At 41.3% G+C, this 20097-nt stretch overlaps 2 protein-coding genes across 13 annotated transcripts in view; one reads left to right on the top strand and one right to left on the bottom strand.

Annotated features, from left to right (window-relative positions):
• The window catches only part of ITSN1 (intersectin 1), a 206032-nt gene extending 203508 nt beyond the window's left edge, over window positions 1-2524 (bottom strand). For 6 of the 12 annotated variants that reach the window (XR_004624017.1, XM_019800022.2, XM_034656003.1 and 3 more), the window contains exon 1: window positions 2391-2523. The gene's annotated coding sequence lies outside the window, so the exon portion shown is untranslated. Of the gene's footprint in view, window positions 1-2390 lie in introns of all 12 variants that reach the window. The other 6 variants (XM_034655974.1, XM_034655990.1, XM_034655980.1 and 3 more) reach the window with 2 other exon arrangements.
• A 750-nt stretch (window positions 2525-3274) lies between these two features.
• CRYZL1 (crystallin zeta like 1) overlaps window positions 3275-20097 on the top strand; it is a 38348-nt gene continuing 21525 nt past the window's right edge. The window contains exons 1-4 of the mRNA XM_034654701.1: window positions 3275-3426; window positions 13806-13877; window positions 15731-15808; window positions 18713-18785. Of these exons, the coding sequence (XP_034510592.1) occupies window positions 13812-13877; window positions 15731-15808; window positions 18713-18785 (217 nt within the window). The 5' untranslated portion in view covers window positions 3275-3426; window positions 13806-13811. The remainder of the gene's footprint in view (window positions 3427-13805; window positions 13878-15730; window positions 15809-18712; window positions 18786-20097) is intronic.

The following is a 20097-nucleotide window of genomic DNA, read 5'->3' on the forward strand; positions in this document are numbered from 1 at the left end:
GAAATTCCTGGAGAACTTGTTTAAAAAACCGATTCCAGGGCCCCACCTCCAAGAGTTTGATTCTAAGGTGAGGTGACAAAAAAACCTCTGTTTAAACAAGAACCTCACATAATGCTGATCTAAGTGATCTGAGCTCCCATCTTTGAGAAACCCACCAGTAAGTGGAGCCATTCAGAAGGAAATGATCATTCAGAAGAGAATAGCTCTATGGCAGTGGAATTTGAACTGAGTAACATAAACCCAACCCTCATGTAATTAGTTCTGTATAATTCACAAATCCAGCAAATTAAAAAGATGAGTAAGAATGGAGCAATTTACCAGCACCTCCTCCTTAACATCTTATGAGATTTGAATTTGCCTCAATGTAGGCATTTGATGCAAAGATGAACTTCAGTTCTACCAACAGAAGAGATAAGCATTAAGAAAAAGGAAATTTCTAGTCAACTGCAAAAAAAAAAAAATGCTAAGAGGGACAAACATTTCACGGAACTTGCTACCACTCATTTTATGCCCTATTTCACAATGCTTAGTATCTGAACAATCCACAGGGTTCCAAAGTACATCAAAAATTTGTTCATTTCCTCTCCTACTCAGGCAGAATAATAATAATAGAGTATTGCGAAGGTGCCATGTGCCTCAGCAATTTCAACAGATACATTCTTAGATAAAGAAATACCATTTTTTTAAAAATCTATCAGAAATGCTCCTTAGTAGAGCTACTTCAAATAGTTTTAAATAGTTTTAATGCCACCACTAAATTAGCGTCCCTCATTTCCAATCTAGATTACTTAAAAGTTCCTCGGTTCTTTACCAACCTGCTACAGAAAAAATTCCCTTCCATATTAGAAATACGTGCATTTTTAGTTATAATAAGCAAACACCCAACAGTACAACATAAATATGTCATGTAAACCAGACAAAAAAATTTAAGGAAAAACAGCATCTTGTTCTGAGAGATCGGTAGAAATCCTCACCTTGAGGGAGGGTTTTAAGTTTCTGCACCTTAAATCATCTAAAAATAAAGGTACCCAGACAAATACATCCCTCCCATTTTAGAGGTTAGGAGTAGCACTTCACAAACCAGCTGGCCTGCTGGGTCCTGGCCCCAGTTCCTAACCTCAGATCCTGTCCACTACCTACCTAATCCATGAGAGATCCCTGAGCCTGTTCTTCATCCGTTCAAAGGGATTAGTAACATTGCCTTTCCGTTAACGGAATTGAGATTTTCCAGATGCATCTGTTTGTATGGTATTTGTTTTTATAATCTGTTCTTTTTATTGTACTTGCTTATATTATTTGTACGTTTGACCACGGAAATAGCAAGAGGAGGATACCAGGAGATAAGCACAAAGAAACGCATCTGTCCGGAGTGCGCATATATTTAAAATTTCAGGCTGGTGCTGCCTTCAGAATAGCACTGATGATGACAAAGTTCTAAAGGAAACTTTCATATTAAGAGGCTATCAAAAATCTCCACAGCCTCCCACCCAACAGAAAAAGACGCTAATTTATTTCTTCAAAAGCAAAGCCTTCTTCAGTCTGAACCACAACAAAAGATGCCCATAGGAAATGTTATCTGCGAAGTTGTTTTCTAATCCAAAGGCAAACAGAAGTAAAGGAAGGTGCAACGCATTCCTCGTCGGTTTCCTTTTCCTGGGGATTCTGATTAACATTTCCTCGTTCAAGCAAGAAGAGACCGCAATTGTGCCCTGGGTCCACACCATAAGACCGTGTCTGTGCGTAAAGAAGGGAAGGACCCCGGGGACGCGCTCCCACCGAAAGAAGAGCCGCTTTCTGTTAAATACCATCAGAGTCAGCCCCGGCGGGACGACTTAGGGCCAAACGGCATTGACTGCCCTTCACTGACAGGGATTTTGCAGGCACACGACAGAGAAAAAGAGATGAGCCGGAGACTCGAGGCCCGAGGGAGAGGCGGGCGGCGCGATGCCGCTCCCCGCCAGCTCCGGATCCCCGAGAGACTGGCGGGGTGGCGAGGCTTGGCCAACCCGCCACGCTCAGGCGGCCGAGGGCAGCGAGGTCAGCCCTAGAAGGGCCGGCCACCCCCACGCCCCCTGGGATGGGAGGGACCCCGCTTGGCCGGCCAGGGCTGCAGACGCGCATTCAGCCCGAAGCCCATCCAGCGGCCGCCACCCCCTCGACCAGCCGCGGCGTCCTGGCCTCCCGGCGCCCGCCAGCCGGCCGCCCCGCCGCCACCCCTGGGAGGATGGGGAAGGACGAGGCGCAGGAGCGGCCGGCGCGCGGCAAAGGCTGAAGGGCGGCCCGAGGGACGCGCGCCGGCCCGAGGGACGGGCTCCCCGGGCGGCCATCGCGCCGACCCCCGCCCCCGCCGCCTCCCCGTCCAGGCCGCCGCCGTCCAGCCCGCTCCTCACCTCATCTCCAGGCGGGTCCGCGCTGCCGCCCCAGGGACAAATCAGTGCAGCTCACTCGCCGCGGGGAGGGACGCAGGAACCGCAGCCCCGCACACCATCCCCGCCCGCCTGCCCGCCTGCCCGTGCGTCCCGGAGCCCGCTCGGGNATTCTCCCTCGCGAGCCTCCGTACTACGGAGCAACCAAGCTGCGCTCCCTCCCCTCTCCTCCGCTCTTCTCTACCTCCTTCGCTCCCTCCCTCGCTCCCTCGCTCCCACCTATCTCCTCAACTCCCTCCGCTGCCTCTCCCGCCCCCATCCACCCCTCCATCTCCGCCCACAGATGGGTGGGAACGGACAGTCCTCCAATCGGAAGAAGGGGGTCCGCACCTCCTTACCGCCCCCTATCGCTACCCCCGCCCACCGCGGGAACGAGGGAGGGGGTAATTTAAAAAAAAGAAGAGGATGGAGTGACAGCCAAATCAACCAATCAGCAAGCGCAAAGGGGGTGGGACTAGAACTGCCTTTTCTCCCCTCCCTCTTCCCAGAAGGCGTAACCTAAAGCTTCTTGTGGGGGATTTCCCTGGTGGGGCTTATGGAGATTTTGTTCCACGGTTTTGGTGCATCTCTCCGTTGTCGTGAGAGGCATTAGTTAGGATGCACTCAACTAAATTAGTTACAAAAGGTTTTAAACGAAAGAACAGCGCAGAGGCGAAAAAGAGGCGGGTTACAGTCCAGGGAAGGCGATAGGGCACACGGTTGGAATGAGGAAGGGTGTGGTCTTTAATGAAAATTTGCATGAAACGGAACCTATCCGGGAGACTACAATTTCGCCCATTTATTGGTAGCCCCTGGCGCGACGCTTCTCCTGGCGGAGCATTCCGGGAGATGTAGTTCAGAGTTCGGTTGCTATGGCGTTCTCCACAGCCTCCGGTCGAAGAGTGACGAGAAACCTGACCAATGGGAGCAGCGCCTGGGCCAGCGGGGGCGGGGCCTTTTCCAAAAGGACTCCAAGGTGGCGGTGGCGAAGGCGCAGGCCGTTGGGGCGACTCGGAGGCAGGTGAGCCCCGGGACGCGGGTTCTGTGTCTTGGGAAGCGGGGCTTTGGGCTTTGGACGCCTCGAGGAACCGTGCAACCCTGGGGTGAATGGTGATTGGTGCTGCGCCCCAACCCCAGACCTCCTCGGGCCCAGGCCTAGCTTAGCGGGGGCCGCTGAGGGGCGGGAAAGCCTTGATGATTTCCTGGTCCTTACAGGTTTTGATTGTAGGTTTTATCTCAGTTTGCATCTCCCTCCCTTTAAAGAAGCAAAAGTCGAAGGTCCCTTTCAGTGAATCTCCCAGGTTGGATTTTTGCCCCCAGCTTTCTTTTTGTCCCTATAATTTGAGTTTCTTTTTCTCCCGTACTCCTCTGCCACCGCTTTTTCCTCCTTCACTTTCCTTTTTCGGTGAACAATTATTAAAGCAAGGGTATTCTCATTTACGTGATTATACGGCCGGCTTTGCCGTCTTAAGAGAAACAGCGAAAAACTCTGGAGCTGTGCGTGAGGATCAGCTCAGAAACATGTTGAAGTGCGGATGCTGAATTTGTAGGTCAGGGCGGAGCCTGAGACTCTGCATTTCTCACAAACTCCCGAGTACTGCTAGTCCACGTTCTGAGTAGCGGGGAGTTCTACATCAGCTCTGTTCGATACAGACATAATGCGAGGCACTTAATTTTAAATTTTCTGGTAGCCACATTAAAAAACATGAAAAGAAACACGTGAAATTAATTTTAACAGTGTTTCGTTTAACCCAGTATATCCAAAATTTATCATTTCAACCCATAATCAAATACTTTAAAATTGAAATATTATAAATTCTTGTATTTGTTATACTCTACGCCCAACGTGGAGCTTGAACTCGCAACCCCGAGATCAAGAGTCGCTTGATCTACGGACTGAGCCAGCCAGACGTCCCAGTTCTTTCTTTTTCTTTTTTTTTTTTTTTTTAAGTGTCTTTGAAATCTAATGTGTGTTTTATCTTGACGACACGTCTCAGTTCTGATTAGACACAGTTCAAATGTTCCTTAGCCACCTGTGGACTAGTGGCCACTGTTACTGGACTGCGCAGGTCCAGATGGTATAGGTTGTCCCCTGCAGAAATTAAAAGGTGTTAAAGCTCAAACGGTTGCATGTAACCAAACCCTTTGTTGCTCTGCGAGATGGGCCTGGGAACTACTTTAGAGAGGCTCTCTGCCCAATTTGCAGAAATAATAGTAAAAATAGCCAACACTTACTGAACGGTTATTTTGTGCCAGGTGTTGTACTGAGTGCTTTGCTGGTATTGCTTCTTTGCAACAACCCTTGGAGGCAACTACTGCTATATTTTGTAGATGTGGAATCTAAGGTCTAGAAGGTTAAGATTGAGTAGCCTAAAGCCATACAGCCAGCAATTCAACCAGGATTCAAACATGGGTCAGTTTTGACTTCTAAATCCTGTCAACCACTGCAGTGTATGATTATTATTTTTTAATCAATAATTTTACTTCATTGATGCCTCTGCTCCAGTTTATGGCAGATGAAATGCTCACAGTTGAAACAGAGAGGGTTTCTTCATGCAAGGTCAATTTGCCTGTCAGTTGGAGTGACATACATTGGTAGTATTATAAATATTCCATGCTATATATATATTTTTTTTTCAGTAAGCTCTCGCCCTACATGGGGCATGAATTCAGGACCCCGAAATCAAGAGTTGCATGCTCTAGGAGTACCTAGGGGTCTTGGTTGAGTGTCCGACTCTTGATTTGGCTCGGGTTGTGGTCTCAAAGTGGTGGAATGGAGTCCCAGGTTGGGCTCTGTACTCAGCACAGAGTCTGCTTGTCCCTCTCCCCCTGCTCATGCTCTCTCTCTATCTAGCTCTAAAAAAATAGTCTTTTTTTGAAAAATTTGCATGCTCTACCGACTGAGCCATCTCCATGCTGTATTATAAATCTTTCTTTAAAAAAAAATTTTTTTTTTATTTATGAGACAGCGCGCGCACACATGTGGAGAGAAGCAGAGGAAGAGGGACAAGCAGACTCTGCGCTGAGCGCAGAGCCCGACTCGGGCTCGATCTCACAACCCCAAGATCATGAACTGAGCTGAAACCAAGGGTCGGAGGCTTAACCACTTGAGCAACCCAGGTGCCCCTCTATGCTGTATTATAAATAATATAAGATACTATTTCCCCAGTACTGTATCCCGGACAGTAATGTCTTGATTCATTTGTGTACCTCTCTGAAGAAAAAGGAATGGAAAAGCTTGGAAATTTCTAAAATACTTCACTGTGGCGTCACAGTGTTTTTTGGGTTTTTTTTTTTTTGTGGTTACATCTTTTTATTATTATTATTATTATTAAAAATAATGCTTACTCCTGTGAACTTTACACTAAATATTTCAAAGACAACATTATGATTTTTCTAGGCCTGCTCAACGGTACTGTGCTGAGCTAAGGTGAGTTTTATGGTTAGAAGAGCAAAAATACACATATCTACACATGCTAAAATACAATATTTTGCAAAATAATTTTTTCCTATTTTTACACATTGTTAAGAAATACACACCTTGTAAATTATTTTCTCTTCATTGTGGATTTATTAGTAAATATTTAATCAAAATCACAATTTCTTTTTTGCTTCTGAAGCAAGAAATGGTTTCTTAAAGATTCTGTAGTAGATTGGAGAATTAAATAAGCATTTACAAACTGCAATAATGTTAGTTAAAAAATGATTGTTTAAATCAATTGGAGAAGGGAGAGTGTGGTAGAGATTTAGAAAGGATCCCTCAATTGCTTATATCCCTCATCACCCCCTGCATTGTCCCAGTGTCCCATGATTAAGCTAGCATAAAGGGGAAAAGGTCATTCATCACATCACACCGTTGCCATAATCAGAAGAGGCTGTAGCTTTAATAGGGTCATCATATCCCCCATCCTCTTCAACTGATGCTTGGATCCTGTTTATGAAGCCACTGTAAATGTGTATCCAGCCTCTGTTTAAATCCCTCTAGTGATAGGGACCATGCAACTTTCATGAATTTTCCAAAGTTTTAAATTAAATACCTAAAATGTGAAAGTAGAAAGTTCTTGGGGCACCTGGGCAGCTCAGTTAGTTAAACATCCAACTCTTGGGGCGCCTGGGTGGCTCAGTTGTTAAGCGTCTGCCTTCGGCTCAGGGCGTGATCCTGGCCTTCTGGGATTGAGCCCCACATCAGGCTCCTCCGGTGGGAGCCTGCTTCTTCCTCTCTCACTCCCCCTGCTCGTGTTCCCTTTCTCACTGGCCTTCTCTCTGTCAAATGAATAAATTTTTTTAAAAAATCTAAAAAAACAAAAACAAAAAACATCCAACTCTTGATTTGGGCTCAGGTCATAATCTCAGGTGGCAAGATCAAACCAGTGTCCAGCTCCACTGGGCACAGAGCCTACTTGGGATTCACTCTCTCCCTCTCCCTCAGCCCCTCTCCCCATCCCCAAAGAGAGTTCTTATAACACCTGTTATTAGCTAGAAAAGCTTTTCAGGGTGTAGCCAGGTGTGAGCCCTATCACAGTGTCTTCTGTTCCCATCTTGTCAGGAGTTTTATGCAGCTAATGCAGTTGTATGCAGCAAAATGCCTGTGTACTAACTGTTTATGCGGAGTGTCCTTAGAGTACACAGATTCCTAGAGACCATTGCCTACACAGTGAAGAGATGTCCTCCAATTGTTACAACCATGCATTTACCTCCCTTTTTAAGAAGCAGAGGGAGCTGGGGCACGTGGGTGGCCCAGTGGATTAAGTATCTGCCTTCGGCTCAGGATGGAGCCCGGCTCAGCGAGGAGTCTGTTTCTCCCTCTCCCTCCCCCTAATCATGCTTTCTCTCACTCTCTCTAACAAATAAATAAAATTTTGAAGGAAAAAAAGCAGAGGGAACTTACCTAGTTAGGACTACCATTCTCCACAACCTGCAACATAATGACTTGAACCAAAGCTCTAGCTAGTTACTTTGATTATGCTAACCAAAAATTTTAACCAAATAGTTGAGCATGTGGTTTGACATATTTCTTTATCTGATATGTGTCTATGTATGAAAATTCTCACAGATTAAGAACATTGTTAAAACTTAATATTAAATCACCTCTTCAATGTAACTGAAGAGTTACCCCCTCACAATCCAGCTGGCTAGTATAATAATGTTGTGCACCAGTCCTGACATGATGATGAACATATGGGGCCAAATTTTGTTGAATTCATGTTTTTTCTGTAGCCTACTGCTTGACAATATATCCTTGATTTCCTTAAAAAGAGGGTGGGTTAGAAATACTGTAACTGAATCCTGACCCCAAGTGGCCACTATATTGCAAAGTTTGTACTGGGGACTAAGAGGAGTGTGAGCATATAAGAGTTTGGACTTTTCAGGAATTAAGATTTCCATAGATGGATTGAATAAGGGGAGAAAATGAAGCCGCTCAGCAGTGTGTGGCCATCATTGAGGCTTGAGGCATTTCAATGTTAGCACATCCCTTGTGCTAACACCCATCAAAACCAAAAGTGAACAGGTGAGCCAGGACATCATAAAGGAAAAGGAAATTTGGGTCAATAACCTAATAGAGAGGGAGGAGTTATGATAGACTCTAAAATATCCCTGATGACTGAAGATTAGTACCACAAAGTGTTGTTTTGGGAAAAGATGACTCCAGTTTTGTTTTGTTTTTTTTTAAGATTTTATTTATTGCATACCTGGGTGGCTCAGTGGGTTAAGTGCCTGCCTTCAGCTCAGGTCATAATCCCGGAATCGTGATCCCAGGGTCCTGGGATCGAGTCCTACGTCAGGCTCCCTGCTCAGTGGGGAGCCTGCTTCTCCCTGTGCCCCTCCTCCTCCCTCTGTCCCTCCTCCCTGCTGGTGCTCTCTCTTTCTCTCAAATAAATAAAAATCTTTAAAAAGAAAAAAAAAAGGATTTTATTTATTTTTAGAGAGATTGCGGGGGGGAGCAGAGGGAGAGGGACAAGCAGACTCCAAGGAGCTCAGAGCCGGTTGTGGGGCTCGATCCCACAACCCCAGATCATGACCTGAGCTGAAATCAAGAGTCAGTCGCCAGGGCCACCCAGGTGTCCCAAGATGACTCGAGTTTTATGTCTGTTGAATTTGAGCTAGACCTGATACTCTCAGAACACCTTTGGTCTGAAAGTGTAGATAAGGAATAATCTGTAGAGGTTTTATTTACAATTATCAATAGATGAGCTCCTTGAGAGAGGAAGTGTAGTAGAAGACCAAATGGAGTTCACGCCGCTGTTATAATGAAGATGAAACCATTCAAAGTTTCTTCCCATTGGTTTTTTAGAAATCCCTTTAAAGATCAGTATTTTTATTAACTGCTTTCTTGAAGCGTTATATTCAAGTGGTCCTTCTTTGCACCAAAAATTATTTAAAATAAGTGTCTTTGGGTGCCTGGGTGGCTCAGTTGGTTAAGTGTCTGCCTTTGGCTCAGGTCATGATCCTGGGGTCCTGGGATAGAGCCCCACGTGGGGCTCCCCTGCTCAGCCTGGAGCCCGCTTCACCTTGTCTGCCCCTCCCCACCACTCATGTGCTCTCTGTCTCTCAGATAAATAAATATTTTTTTTTAAAAAGGTATCTTTTAAGATTTTTTGTTAGGATTTTATTTTTAAGTAATCTCTACACCCAACATGGGGCTTGAACTCACAGTCCCAAGATCAGGAGTCACGTGCTCCACCGACTGAGCCAGCCAGGCGCCCCAAAACAGGTGTCTTGATACTTGCTTCTCCAGATTTTTTAATAGGTTTAATGTGTGACCATTATAAAAATTTAAAGTATTAAAAACATAATTTTCAATTTGTGGACTTATGTCAAATATTTTTAAAATCTGATGCACCTGAAAAAAATATAAAATCTATGCTTTTTATAGGGCATATTAGCCTATGTTTTTAAACAGGTTTATTTTCATTTAGAAGTTTTATGTAGTTGGGGCCCCTGGGTGGCACAGCGGTTAAGCGTCTGCCTTCGGCTCAGGGCGTGATCCCGGCGTTATGGGATCGAGCCCCACATCAGGCTCTTCCGCTATGAGCCTGCTTCTTCCTCTCCCACTCCCCCTGCTTGTGTTCCCTCTCTTGCTGGCTGTCTCTATCTCTCTGTCGAATAAATAAATAAAATCTTTAAAAAAAAAAAAAAGTTTTATGTAGCACTTTCCACAAAGTTTACAGAACATATAATTTTGAAGTTTTGCATCATTCATTCTTGGAAATGGTGTATTATATATCTCAATTTATATTTTTATTTTATAAAATATTCAGCTATTTTGGGGCACCTGGATGGCTCAGTCAGTTAAGCATCTTGATTTCAGCTCAGGTCATGATCTCAGGGTTGTGGGATCGAGCCCGGCATTGCTGCTAAAGATTCTCTCTCTCTCTCTCTCTCCGCCCCTCCCCTTCCCTCTCTCTCTCCCTCTGTAAAAAAATTTTAAAAAAAATACTCAGCTATTTTATTTTCTGTGTGCAAATATCTTCACACTCAATAAAAATTTTACTAAATAGTAGACTAAGTGTTCCATTTAATCTAGACCAGCGCCTGAGAAACTACTGTCCATTCTACCATTTTCATAATGTTAAGAATTCAGTATTCCTTTTGGTGTTCTGCAAAACAAGTAAATAACATTTCCTCAATTTTCTCCTAGCCACTTTTCTAAAAACACTTTTCTTTCTTCACTTTGTAACTTTGAGGATATTTTTGTTCCCGCGTGGTTTTTTATTGGACCAACTAAACTCCTTTTTTTTCTACTAATCAGGCCTATTTTATTTTATTTTATTTTTTTAAGATTTTATTTATTTATTTGACAGAGAGAGAGAGACAGCCAGCAAGAGAGAGAACACAAGCAGGGGGAGTGGGAGAGGAAGAAGCAGGCTCCCAGCGGTGGAGCCTGATGCGGGGCTCAATCCCAGGACCCCGGGATCACACCCTGAGCTGAAGGCAGACGCTTAATGACTGAGCCACCCAGGCGCCCCTAATCAGGCCAATTTTAACTTAATTTGGAGGAACCATTTAGGACAATCTGACTAAAAATGTTGACATTATTGTGTATATAATATATGCTTTAGGGGGCGCTGGGGATACAAACAAGCCTTATCTTCTAGAGTCTTTGAAATTGGGGTACATGCTGTATGAGGTCCATGTGACTGCTGATCTGGGAAACATGCTATATGTTTTAAGATGCATTGCACAGGGGCGCCTGCCTGGCTGGCTCAGTCAGAGGAGCATGCGACTCTTGATCTCCAGGTTTTGAGTTCGAACCCCATGTTCGGTAAAGAGATTACTAAAAGAAGTAAATAGACTTTTAAAAAAAGGAAAAAAAGATGCATTGGGCAGAGAAGACAGTGGCTTCCAGAATTACTTTGAAATCAAGGTGTTGAGGCAATCGTTTCATTTTTCAAAAAAGGAACTACTAGTAGCTCCAGACTGAGTAGGAGCAGTGATATCTTTATTTAATAATAATAGATATTGATTCTTCCAAGCAATGGCTGGGAAAACCTAGTTAGTAAGCGAATAAAGTACGGTTTTGTTTGTTGGTATGTAACGAAATCTGGAAGCATGGAACAGATAGGGTAGATTGCGTGTTGCTGGGTGTGATTTCAGAGAAGGAGTAGGACTTGAGTTGTATTCAGTTGGCAGAATCTGTAGAGTAAGTTTGGCACAGTCTCAGAGAAAAAGCAATGCCTGGAAGTCCTGAGCCCGGGATGACCAGATGGTGTGAGGTCACACTGACTAGCTCAGAAAAAGAACGTGTGTTAGAAAGACAGGGGAGTAAAGTAGGTTAGAGACAGTGAGTGTGCATTTTAGACAGCCTTGAAAACCAAGCAGAAGAGGTTGGATTTAAAGTTGTAAGGAGGGAAGGGGCGCCTGGGTGGCACAGCGGTTAAGCGCCTGCCTTCGGCTCAGGGCGTGATCCCGGCGTTGTGGGATCGAGCCCCACATCAGGTTCCTCCGCTATGAGCCTGCTTCTTCCTCTCCCACTCCCCCTGCTTGTGTTCCCTCTCTCGCTGGCTGTCTCTGTCTCTGTCGAATAAATAAATAAAATCTTTAAAAAAAAAAAAAAGTTGTAAGGAGGGGCGACTGGCTGGCTCAAGTTGGTAGAACTGCGACCTTTGATCTCAGAGTTGTGAGTTTGAGCCCAACATTGGGTGTGGAGATTACTTAGAAAAATAAAATAAAATCTTAAAAAAAAAATTGTAGGGAATACATAGCTTCTGTATCTATGCTTAGGTCTTCCCCCTCTCCCCTGCCACTGCAGCCAACACTGACGTACACACACCTGCAACCAAACAGTTAGAATTAACATCTGACCTACCTCAACCTCTGAAACTCATAATACACTATATGTTAATTAATCTAAATAAAATTAAAATAAATGTCCAAGAAAAAAAGAATATTCTTAATAAGATAGTTTGTAAAAGACCCAAACTAGAAACAATCAAATGTTTAGTGAAATGGGTAAATAATGATTTAATCACACAATAGAATATAGCATAACAAGGGTGAGAATGAACCACAATACCGGAAACAACATAGATGATGCTCACAAATGTAATATTGAGAGAAAGAAACCAGACATGAAGGAGTATGATTTCACTTGTATAAAGTCAAAAACGGACAAAACTAATCTGTTTAAAACTTGGGATGTTGAGTATCCTTCACAGGAGAAGGTGGTGACTAGAAGGGGAATGAGGAAACTTCTGGAGTTCTAGTGATGCCATTTCCTTGCTGTGACATGGCCATATTCACTTTGCAATACGCAGTGAGCTATTAGGATCCATGAACTTGGCTGTGTATATTTTATACTTCTATAAAATTTACATTTAAAAAAATAGTCTTGCCATAGAATTATAGTTGACCCCTGAACAAGTCTGGGATTAGGAGAACCAACCTTCCAAGTGGTTGAAAATCTGCAGGTAACTTTTGACTCGCCAGAAACTTAACTACTAATAGCCCACAGTCGACTGGAAGCCTTATTGGTAACAGCACATATTTTCTATGTTACATGTATTATATTCTGTATGCTTACAATAAAGTAAGCTACCGAAAAGAAAATTTTATTAAGAAAATCATAAGGAGGGGCTCAGTCGGGTAGGCGTCTGCCTTCGGCTGGGGTTGTGATCTCAGGGTCCTGGGATCAAGCCCCAAGTCAGGTTCCCTGCTCAGTAAGAAGTCTGCTCCTCCCTCTCCCTCAGCCCCTCCCCTTGCTCGTGCTCTCTGTCACTCTCGTTCACTCTGCCTCTCAAATAAATAAATACAATCATTTAAAAGAAAAAGAAAAAAAGAAAATCATAAGGAAGAGAATACATTTACAGTACTGTGCTATAAAAAAAAATCCATGTATAAGTGGACCTGTGCAGGTCAAACTCGTGTTGCTTAAGAGTCAGCTATATTATGAAAATTAAACAATTGTGGAATCCTTAGAGATGCTTCAAGAAGTTCACAGAGTACAGGGGCGCCTGGGTAGCGCAGTCGTTAAAGCGTCTGCCTTCGGCTCAGGGCGTGATCCTGGCGTTCTGGAATCGAGTCCCACATCAGGCTCCTCTGCTGGGAGCCTGCTTCTTCCTCTCCCACTCCCCCAGCTTGTGTTCCCTCTCTCGCTGGCTGTCTCTCTGTCACATAAATAAATAAGATCTTTAAAAAAATAAAAATCTTAAGAAGTTCACAGAATACAGGTTTAATACTTCCATTAAATGGTTTATAAACTGATACAGAAGAATCAGGGGTATGATTTTAGTGAGTGTCTTGACTGTTCACTTCTTCTTTTTAATGGTCTTTTTTAAGATTTTGAAAGCCCTGGGGCGCCTTAGTGGCTCAGTTGGTTAAGCATCTGACTGTTGATTTCCGCTCCGGTCCTGACCTCAGGGTCTTGATCTCAGGGTCATGAAGTCCAGTCACGTAGGGCTCTGGGCTCAGCAGGGTGTCCACTTGAGATCCTGTCCCTCTGCCTCTTCCCCAGCTTGTGCGTGTGCGTGTCCCTGCGTGCCCACGCACTCTCTCTCTCCCTCCCGAATAAATAAATATTAAAAAGAAAAAAAAAAGTCCTTGAAAGCCCTTTAAATGCCACCTTTGGTAATTAAAATTGAGGTCTGTGGCCCTCGTAAAAAAAATTTAAGTACAACTAGTAATTTTTGTTGAATAGCAAAGTGAAATGAAGCACCAGCTCACCTTGGTGTGAAAGGTTGAACTGTAAGCCCATTTTTAGTAAGACATGTACTCAGAGATTGTTGCATATTCTCTTGTTTGACCACTTTCAAGAATTATTATCCAAATTTTTTGTTTGAAAACTACATTTACAGTTGTCGTTTTATCCTTTGTCAGCATTATTTTTCAATTTTTGCTTTCATTTTAGTCTGGAAGAACATTTTATTTCATGTTTATATATATATGTGTATGAATTTTTTTTAGGTGACTATGAAAGGCTTATATTTTCAGAAGAGTTCTACAAATGAAGAAATAACATTTGTATTTCAAGAAAGGGTAAGAAAAATGGTTTAATTATTAAATGAAAAAGATAGTTTATTTTCTATATGTAACAGAACCAGTTTTAAATACCTATTATATGTTATTTTGAGTGGAACTGAGTAAAAATTACTTAAATGAAACTTACAAACTCCTTTAATCTTATGTGGAAATGGTGCTCCATATTATAGTATAGCTATATTTTTTAAAGAGTTTTAGTTCCTCAGGGTGGTGGTATAAAACATATTAGGAAAACAGAATAACCTTGATAGTCTTACGTGTTGCAAAATTAACCCAGCATATTCAGAATACCACAATAGGGGCGCCTGGGTGGCATAGCGGTTAGGCGTCTGCCTTCGGCTCAGGGCGTGATCCTGGCGTTATGGGATCGAGCCCCACATCAGGCTCCTCTGATATGAGCCTGCTTCTTCCCCTCCCACTCCCCCTGCTTGTGTTCCCTCTCTCTCTGGCTGTCTCTATCTCTGTCGAATAAATAAATAAAATCTTTAAAAAAAAAAAAAAAGAATACCACAATAAAGTGACTATTCAGATTGTAGCCATATTTCAGAAAATATTTCTCCCATGTTGTAAAATGGAAGAGGTAGAAAAGCATTGTTTTCCACACTAAATTCTGAGCTTTCCAAAATTATCTCATTTGCTAAACTCTAAATTGTCTCGTTTTTGCCCACTTTAAGAACAGGTAGTAGAATTTTCATATAGTGGTGATCGTTTGAAAGGTTTGTGGCAAGCCAAAATCATTCCACTGTTAACTTAGGGCCCAAAACTGAGTGCTGTATTTATTTCATGGTAGTAATAAGAATTTCTGAATCATGAACACAATCCAGTTTTTCTGTTATCTTTTACTAACTCCCAGAATAGGTCAGGAGTCGAAATTTCAGACAGCTTATCTTCTACCACTGAGTCAAGATGAAGGTCTCAGAAGTTTGATTGGGTCTTCGGAAGAATCACGTACAGGTTCATACAATCATGAGTAAAATCCACACATTTATCGATAATATTGAAGATCTTCATAATATCACCAAATACTATCAAATCTGAAACTTTTAAAAAAGAGATAACTCTCAGACTATTTTTTTCAAGTCACATAAAACAGTGATCTCTCTGAAAGGTTGTAGGAGGGACTACAAAAGTAGCTATTCTTACCCAGCTTTTGATCTCATTTTTGGGCATCAGGAGTTGAGGGGAATATTTTAATTATTGGCGCCAGGATATGGTTATTTGGCAGAAGTGATACTATATTTAATAAATAGTATAGGTGGGTGACATTGAGTGCCTGAGTGTGAATGATTCTTTGCCTTTGAAGTTACATCTAGCTGTGGAATAGTGGGGTAATTAAGATCCATTAAGTTTGTATTTTGACCCCAAAATCCCATGGGGCATGCTAAAATGTCTAAGACAGATGTTAAATAAGGTAAGTTAAATAAGAGAGACACAGGTAACACCAAGCAACTTCATTTATAGCTTAAGAAAATTCCAAAATCATTGAAGGCTATATGTCATGCATATAAGGATATCCCCGTATGTGTGAAGATTTGATGCTTTGAGATTGTTTAGATTGAAATAAAGTACAGTATTTGTTGCTCTCCTTTTTACCCCAAAAATTTATTGCCTACACATATATCCATGTCAGTATCTATCCATCTTTAAAATAACTACTGTAAGGCTTTTTAAACATTTTACCCCAAAATTCCCCTTCTATTTTCTTTATTATATACAATGGAATAATTATTTGTGGCTTTTTCAGTTAGCTTTAAGATTTGGGGTCTGTTTAGTTTTATTCAATTATGTATTCAATTATGTTTTCACAACAGAAAGGCATGTTCTCAAAGGAGTGTATTATTTGGTTCTAGGAAAATCTTCCTGTTATAGAAGATAACTATGTGAAACTTCAAGTTAAAGCTTGTGCTCTGAGCCAGATAAATACGAAGGTATGATGCCTTTATTTTGACCAAAAGTCAAATGAGAGTTTCCTGGTATATTTCGTGTACAAATATATAATGATAACTGACTTCTGACTGCCAAAAAATTAACATCCTTAGAAGACTAAAATAGCAGGGCACCTGGGTGGCTCAGTCGGTTAAGCGTCTGCCTTCCACCTGGGTCATGATCCCAGGTCCTGGGATACAGGTACCTGCTCAGTGAGGAGCCTGCTTCTTCCTCTCCCTCTGCCTGCTGCCCCCCTACTTGTGTGCTCTCTCTGTCAAGTAAATAAACAAAAATCTTTAAAAAAAAAAAAAAGAAGAAGAAGAAGAAGACTAAAATAGCTAGGGAAAAAATGTAATGTCAATTTGTGTGTTTCTGTATTACTATCTAACTGAAGTCAGACATATTATATGAAAATATTTTATAAACTCCTTTACATTGTGAAAGACTAAGAATTTATAATTACTAAGGCCTATTAATCAAGGAAGAAATTACTTTTTTTTTTTTTAAGATTTTATTTATTTGATGGGGCGCAGCGGTTAGGCATCTGCCTTTGGCTCAGGGCGTGATCCCGGCGTTGTGGGATCGAGCCCCACATCAGGCTCTTCTGCTGTGAGCCTGCTTCTTCCTCTCCCACTCCCCCTGCTTGTGTTCTGTCTCTTGCTGGCTGTCTCTATCTCTGTCGAATGAATAAATAAATAAAATCTTTAAAAAAAAAAAAGATTTTATTTATTTGAGAGAGCACAAGCAGGGAAGGGGCAGAAGTGGAGGGAGAAGCAGATTCCCCACTAAGCAGGAAGCCTGACATGTGGCTTGATCCCAGGACCCTGGGATCATGACCTGAGCCAAAGGCAGACACTTAATTGACTGAGCCACCAAGGCGCCGCAAGGAAGACATTACTTTTATAAACACAGTAAAAATAAACTAGAAATCTAATCAGTGATTTATTAACTATTCTGTAGGTATTTCTAGTTAATGTCTTTAGAAAGGGTTCATATTCTTATTGTCATTTCTCTTATTCTCTCTCTTGCTCACACTTACACATCCCCGTGCTCATACCACCTCATAGTAATCGTCCATTAGTGACAGGAAGTACATGAAAAGTCTTCAAATAGTAAATAAAGTGTGGTTAAGTGTGTCATGATAAATAAAGAAGGTCCATTTACTCAGTTTTGTCAAGATTAATGCTGTAGTTTTATTAGACCCTTAACTTCCTGGATTATAATGTCATCATAATTTCTAGGAACCTAAAACTTTTCTGCGATAGTCACATTTAGGAAAATTACAGAACAAGGTCGTAGGTTTCCATTAGACAACATGAGCATGACTTGAGAGGCAATTAGTCAGATGCCTTGAAATCCTTTCACCAGAAGTGCTAGCACTTACTGCTCCTTGTGTGCCAAGTTGTATGTTCAGACCATCCAAGGTGTTCTTTTTAAAACTATGAAAAATTCATTGAAATCCCCAGTCTCGGAAAATTATCTCCACTTCTAACAGAAAGAAAGTAAGTTAGAGTAAAATCAATTTAATGAAATAATTGCCCAAGTATGAAACATAATGGTTATAAAAACTGTGTAGTAACGTAAGAAAATGCTTGTGGTAGGTGAAGGATGCAGGATGCAATTGTTTTGTTTTTTTAAGATTTTATTTATTTATTTGACAGCAAGAGAGCACAAGCAGTGGGAGGGGCAGAGAGAGAGGGGGAAGCAGGCTCCCTGCTGAACAGAGAGCCTGATGTGGGGCTCCATCCCAAAACCCTAAGATCATGACCACAGGATGCAATTGTGACATGATTAAAGCTCTGTAAAAGTCTGCATCAAAGAAATATTGTACAACACCCAGTATTTCTATTGCTATGTCATAGGAACATCTTAGGAAAAACATAAAGTTTCACATTGAAAGAGAGACTTTTCTGGCAATTACATATATACAGGAGATCAGAAAATTTTTAAATAGAGGAAATATACAAAAGAATTACTTCAATTTATTTTTGTTGTGGTTCCTACAATCCTCTATCTTAAATGTGCCTAGCATCTCTAGTATTATTATAAAAGCATAAGTGGCAGGAACTTAAACTATAGGTCTATGTACACTCTGCCACTTTAAAAGTCAAGTACGTAATTGGTTTGGAATCCAATGAAATACTTACCTCTTAAAAAATAATTTATCCTGGGGGTGCCTGGGTGGCACAGTCGGACTGGCATTCGACTCTTGGTTTCAGCTCAGGTCCTGATCTCAGGGTCGTGAGATCAAGCCCCACATCAGCCTCCACACTCAGCACAGAGTCTACTTGAGATTCTCTCTCTCCCTCTCCCTCTGCCCCTCTCTCTCTCAAAAAATAAATATTTAAAAAATAATAATCTATCCTTTAAAAAAAAAGAAACTCCAATCTGAAATTATATGGCAGTTTCCCTTATGTTATCTCCATCACTTTTTCCCACCTGCCCCTTACCGAAGACTTGTGAGAAACACTCAGATGATGTTCAAAGATGTGGGAATGGAAAACTTTTTCTTCTCACTGGCTGCATCCCCTTTATTCAACAGTGTCCTCTCCAAACTCCCTTCACCCCACAAGAATGAAGTGACTGGTAAAAAGTATTTAGTCAACCAAGCAGAGTTTTGGCCATAATTTCCCTTCATATACGGCAAGTAAAAATGCTAAACAAAGGATATTAATGGTGATTTGAATAATAATACTGATACCTAAATTCTACTGATCAACTAATTGGTCAGCAAACTCTTGGTTTCCTACTATAAAGAGAAACTTACTTTGTGAAGTTATTTGCTTTGTCTTAACTCCATAAATTAAATCATACTTGCTTTTTCTGTGGTCTGATTTTTGCTCTTGCCTTCCTTACGAGAAGAAGCTAGGATTTATTCTTAACAATAAATCTTTTTCATGATTTAGCTTCTGGCAGAAATGAAGATGGAGAAAGAATTTTTTCCTGTTGGGAGAGAAATTGCTGGAATTGTGTTAGATGGTAAGTTTATAGATGTAAATATCTGTACTTATTTTCTAAGATGAAAGAATTAAATGGTAGCTAATTGGTTTACCACAACATAAAATTATGTACACTTCCTCAAATGTGAAATTTAATTATACAGAAATGTTTCTGTTTTTTAATTAAAAAGAAATGTGGAACTCAATTCGTGGTTTTTTTTTAATTCTTATTTATGTATTTTTTAATTGGTGTTTTATAATTAAAAAGCTTATTAGAGTTTAGTAAATATTTGGGGATTAAGTGTTTAAATCCATGAGTAATCATATTCAATGGAATGACCGATGTTGTTCTTTTTATAATGTTTACAAACCATAAATTACTTGTGTAGGTTGGCTTTGGGCCAGAATTATAATAATAGTAAGTACATTCATACTCAGTTTTTTAAGTTTGCCTAAAATTGAGCACTTAAAAGCAGTCTGCTCATGCAAAAATGGGTTCTGGAGAGAAATAAGTGGTAAGATTTTATGATGGCCTTAAATCAAAAAAAATTTTTTAAGTTTTATTTAGTAAATAATGGTCTTAACATGCAAGACAGTAAGCCTAAGTATTTGAGATAATTTGTTTCTAAATAGACCTACTTTCACAGTCGTTGCTTTTAGGTAGTTCATGATCAGTCAGTGTATTTGCTCTTTCTGCATATGTGAATGAATGAATGAGTAGGCAGGGTGGGTTAGACTGAGTTTTATCTGTGATTTTAATCTAATATATTTGACTCTTTCTCAGCGTTTTCTTCAGATGCAGCTAAATTATACTTTCATTTCTTCTTTCTTATGCTCAGACTGAAGGAAAATAAAAATAAGAATTCTAATAGTCAGAACATGATTATTGTCATGTCATTAAATTCATTCATTTGTTTATTTACACCACATTTAATGAGCAGTTGCTAAATGCTTGGCATATTAAATGAGACAAAGTCCCAGCCCTCAAAGAATTTTACTATCTAGGGAAAAGACAAATACATGCACATGAGCAGATAATTATGAGAGCTCAGAAGAGAGCTACCCAGCCCAGCCAGAAGAAACAGGAAAGCCTTCTTGGGTACAATAACCAGACACTAAGGAGGAGAATCATACTCAGTACAGAGGATATCATGAACAAAGACCAAAGCAAGTAATAATGTGATGTATTGTAAGAATTACAGAGTTTGGTGTTGGCCAGAGCAAAAGCAAAGTTCTGGGCAGGAGTCAGAGGCAAGATACTTGACAGCAGAGAAACATTTTGTCAAGAAAATTCTCCTTCAATGGGGCACCTGGGTGGCATAGCGGTTAAGCGTCTGCCTTCAGCTCAGGGC

Source organism: Ailuropoda melanoleuca, chromosome 1 (genome assembly GCF_002007445.2).
Source record: "Ailuropoda melanoleuca isolate Jingjing chromosome 1, ASM200744v2, whole genome shotgun sequence".
Taxonomy (NCBI): Eukaryota; Metazoa; Chordata; class Mammalia; order Carnivora; family Ursidae; genus Ailuropoda; species Ailuropoda melanoleuca.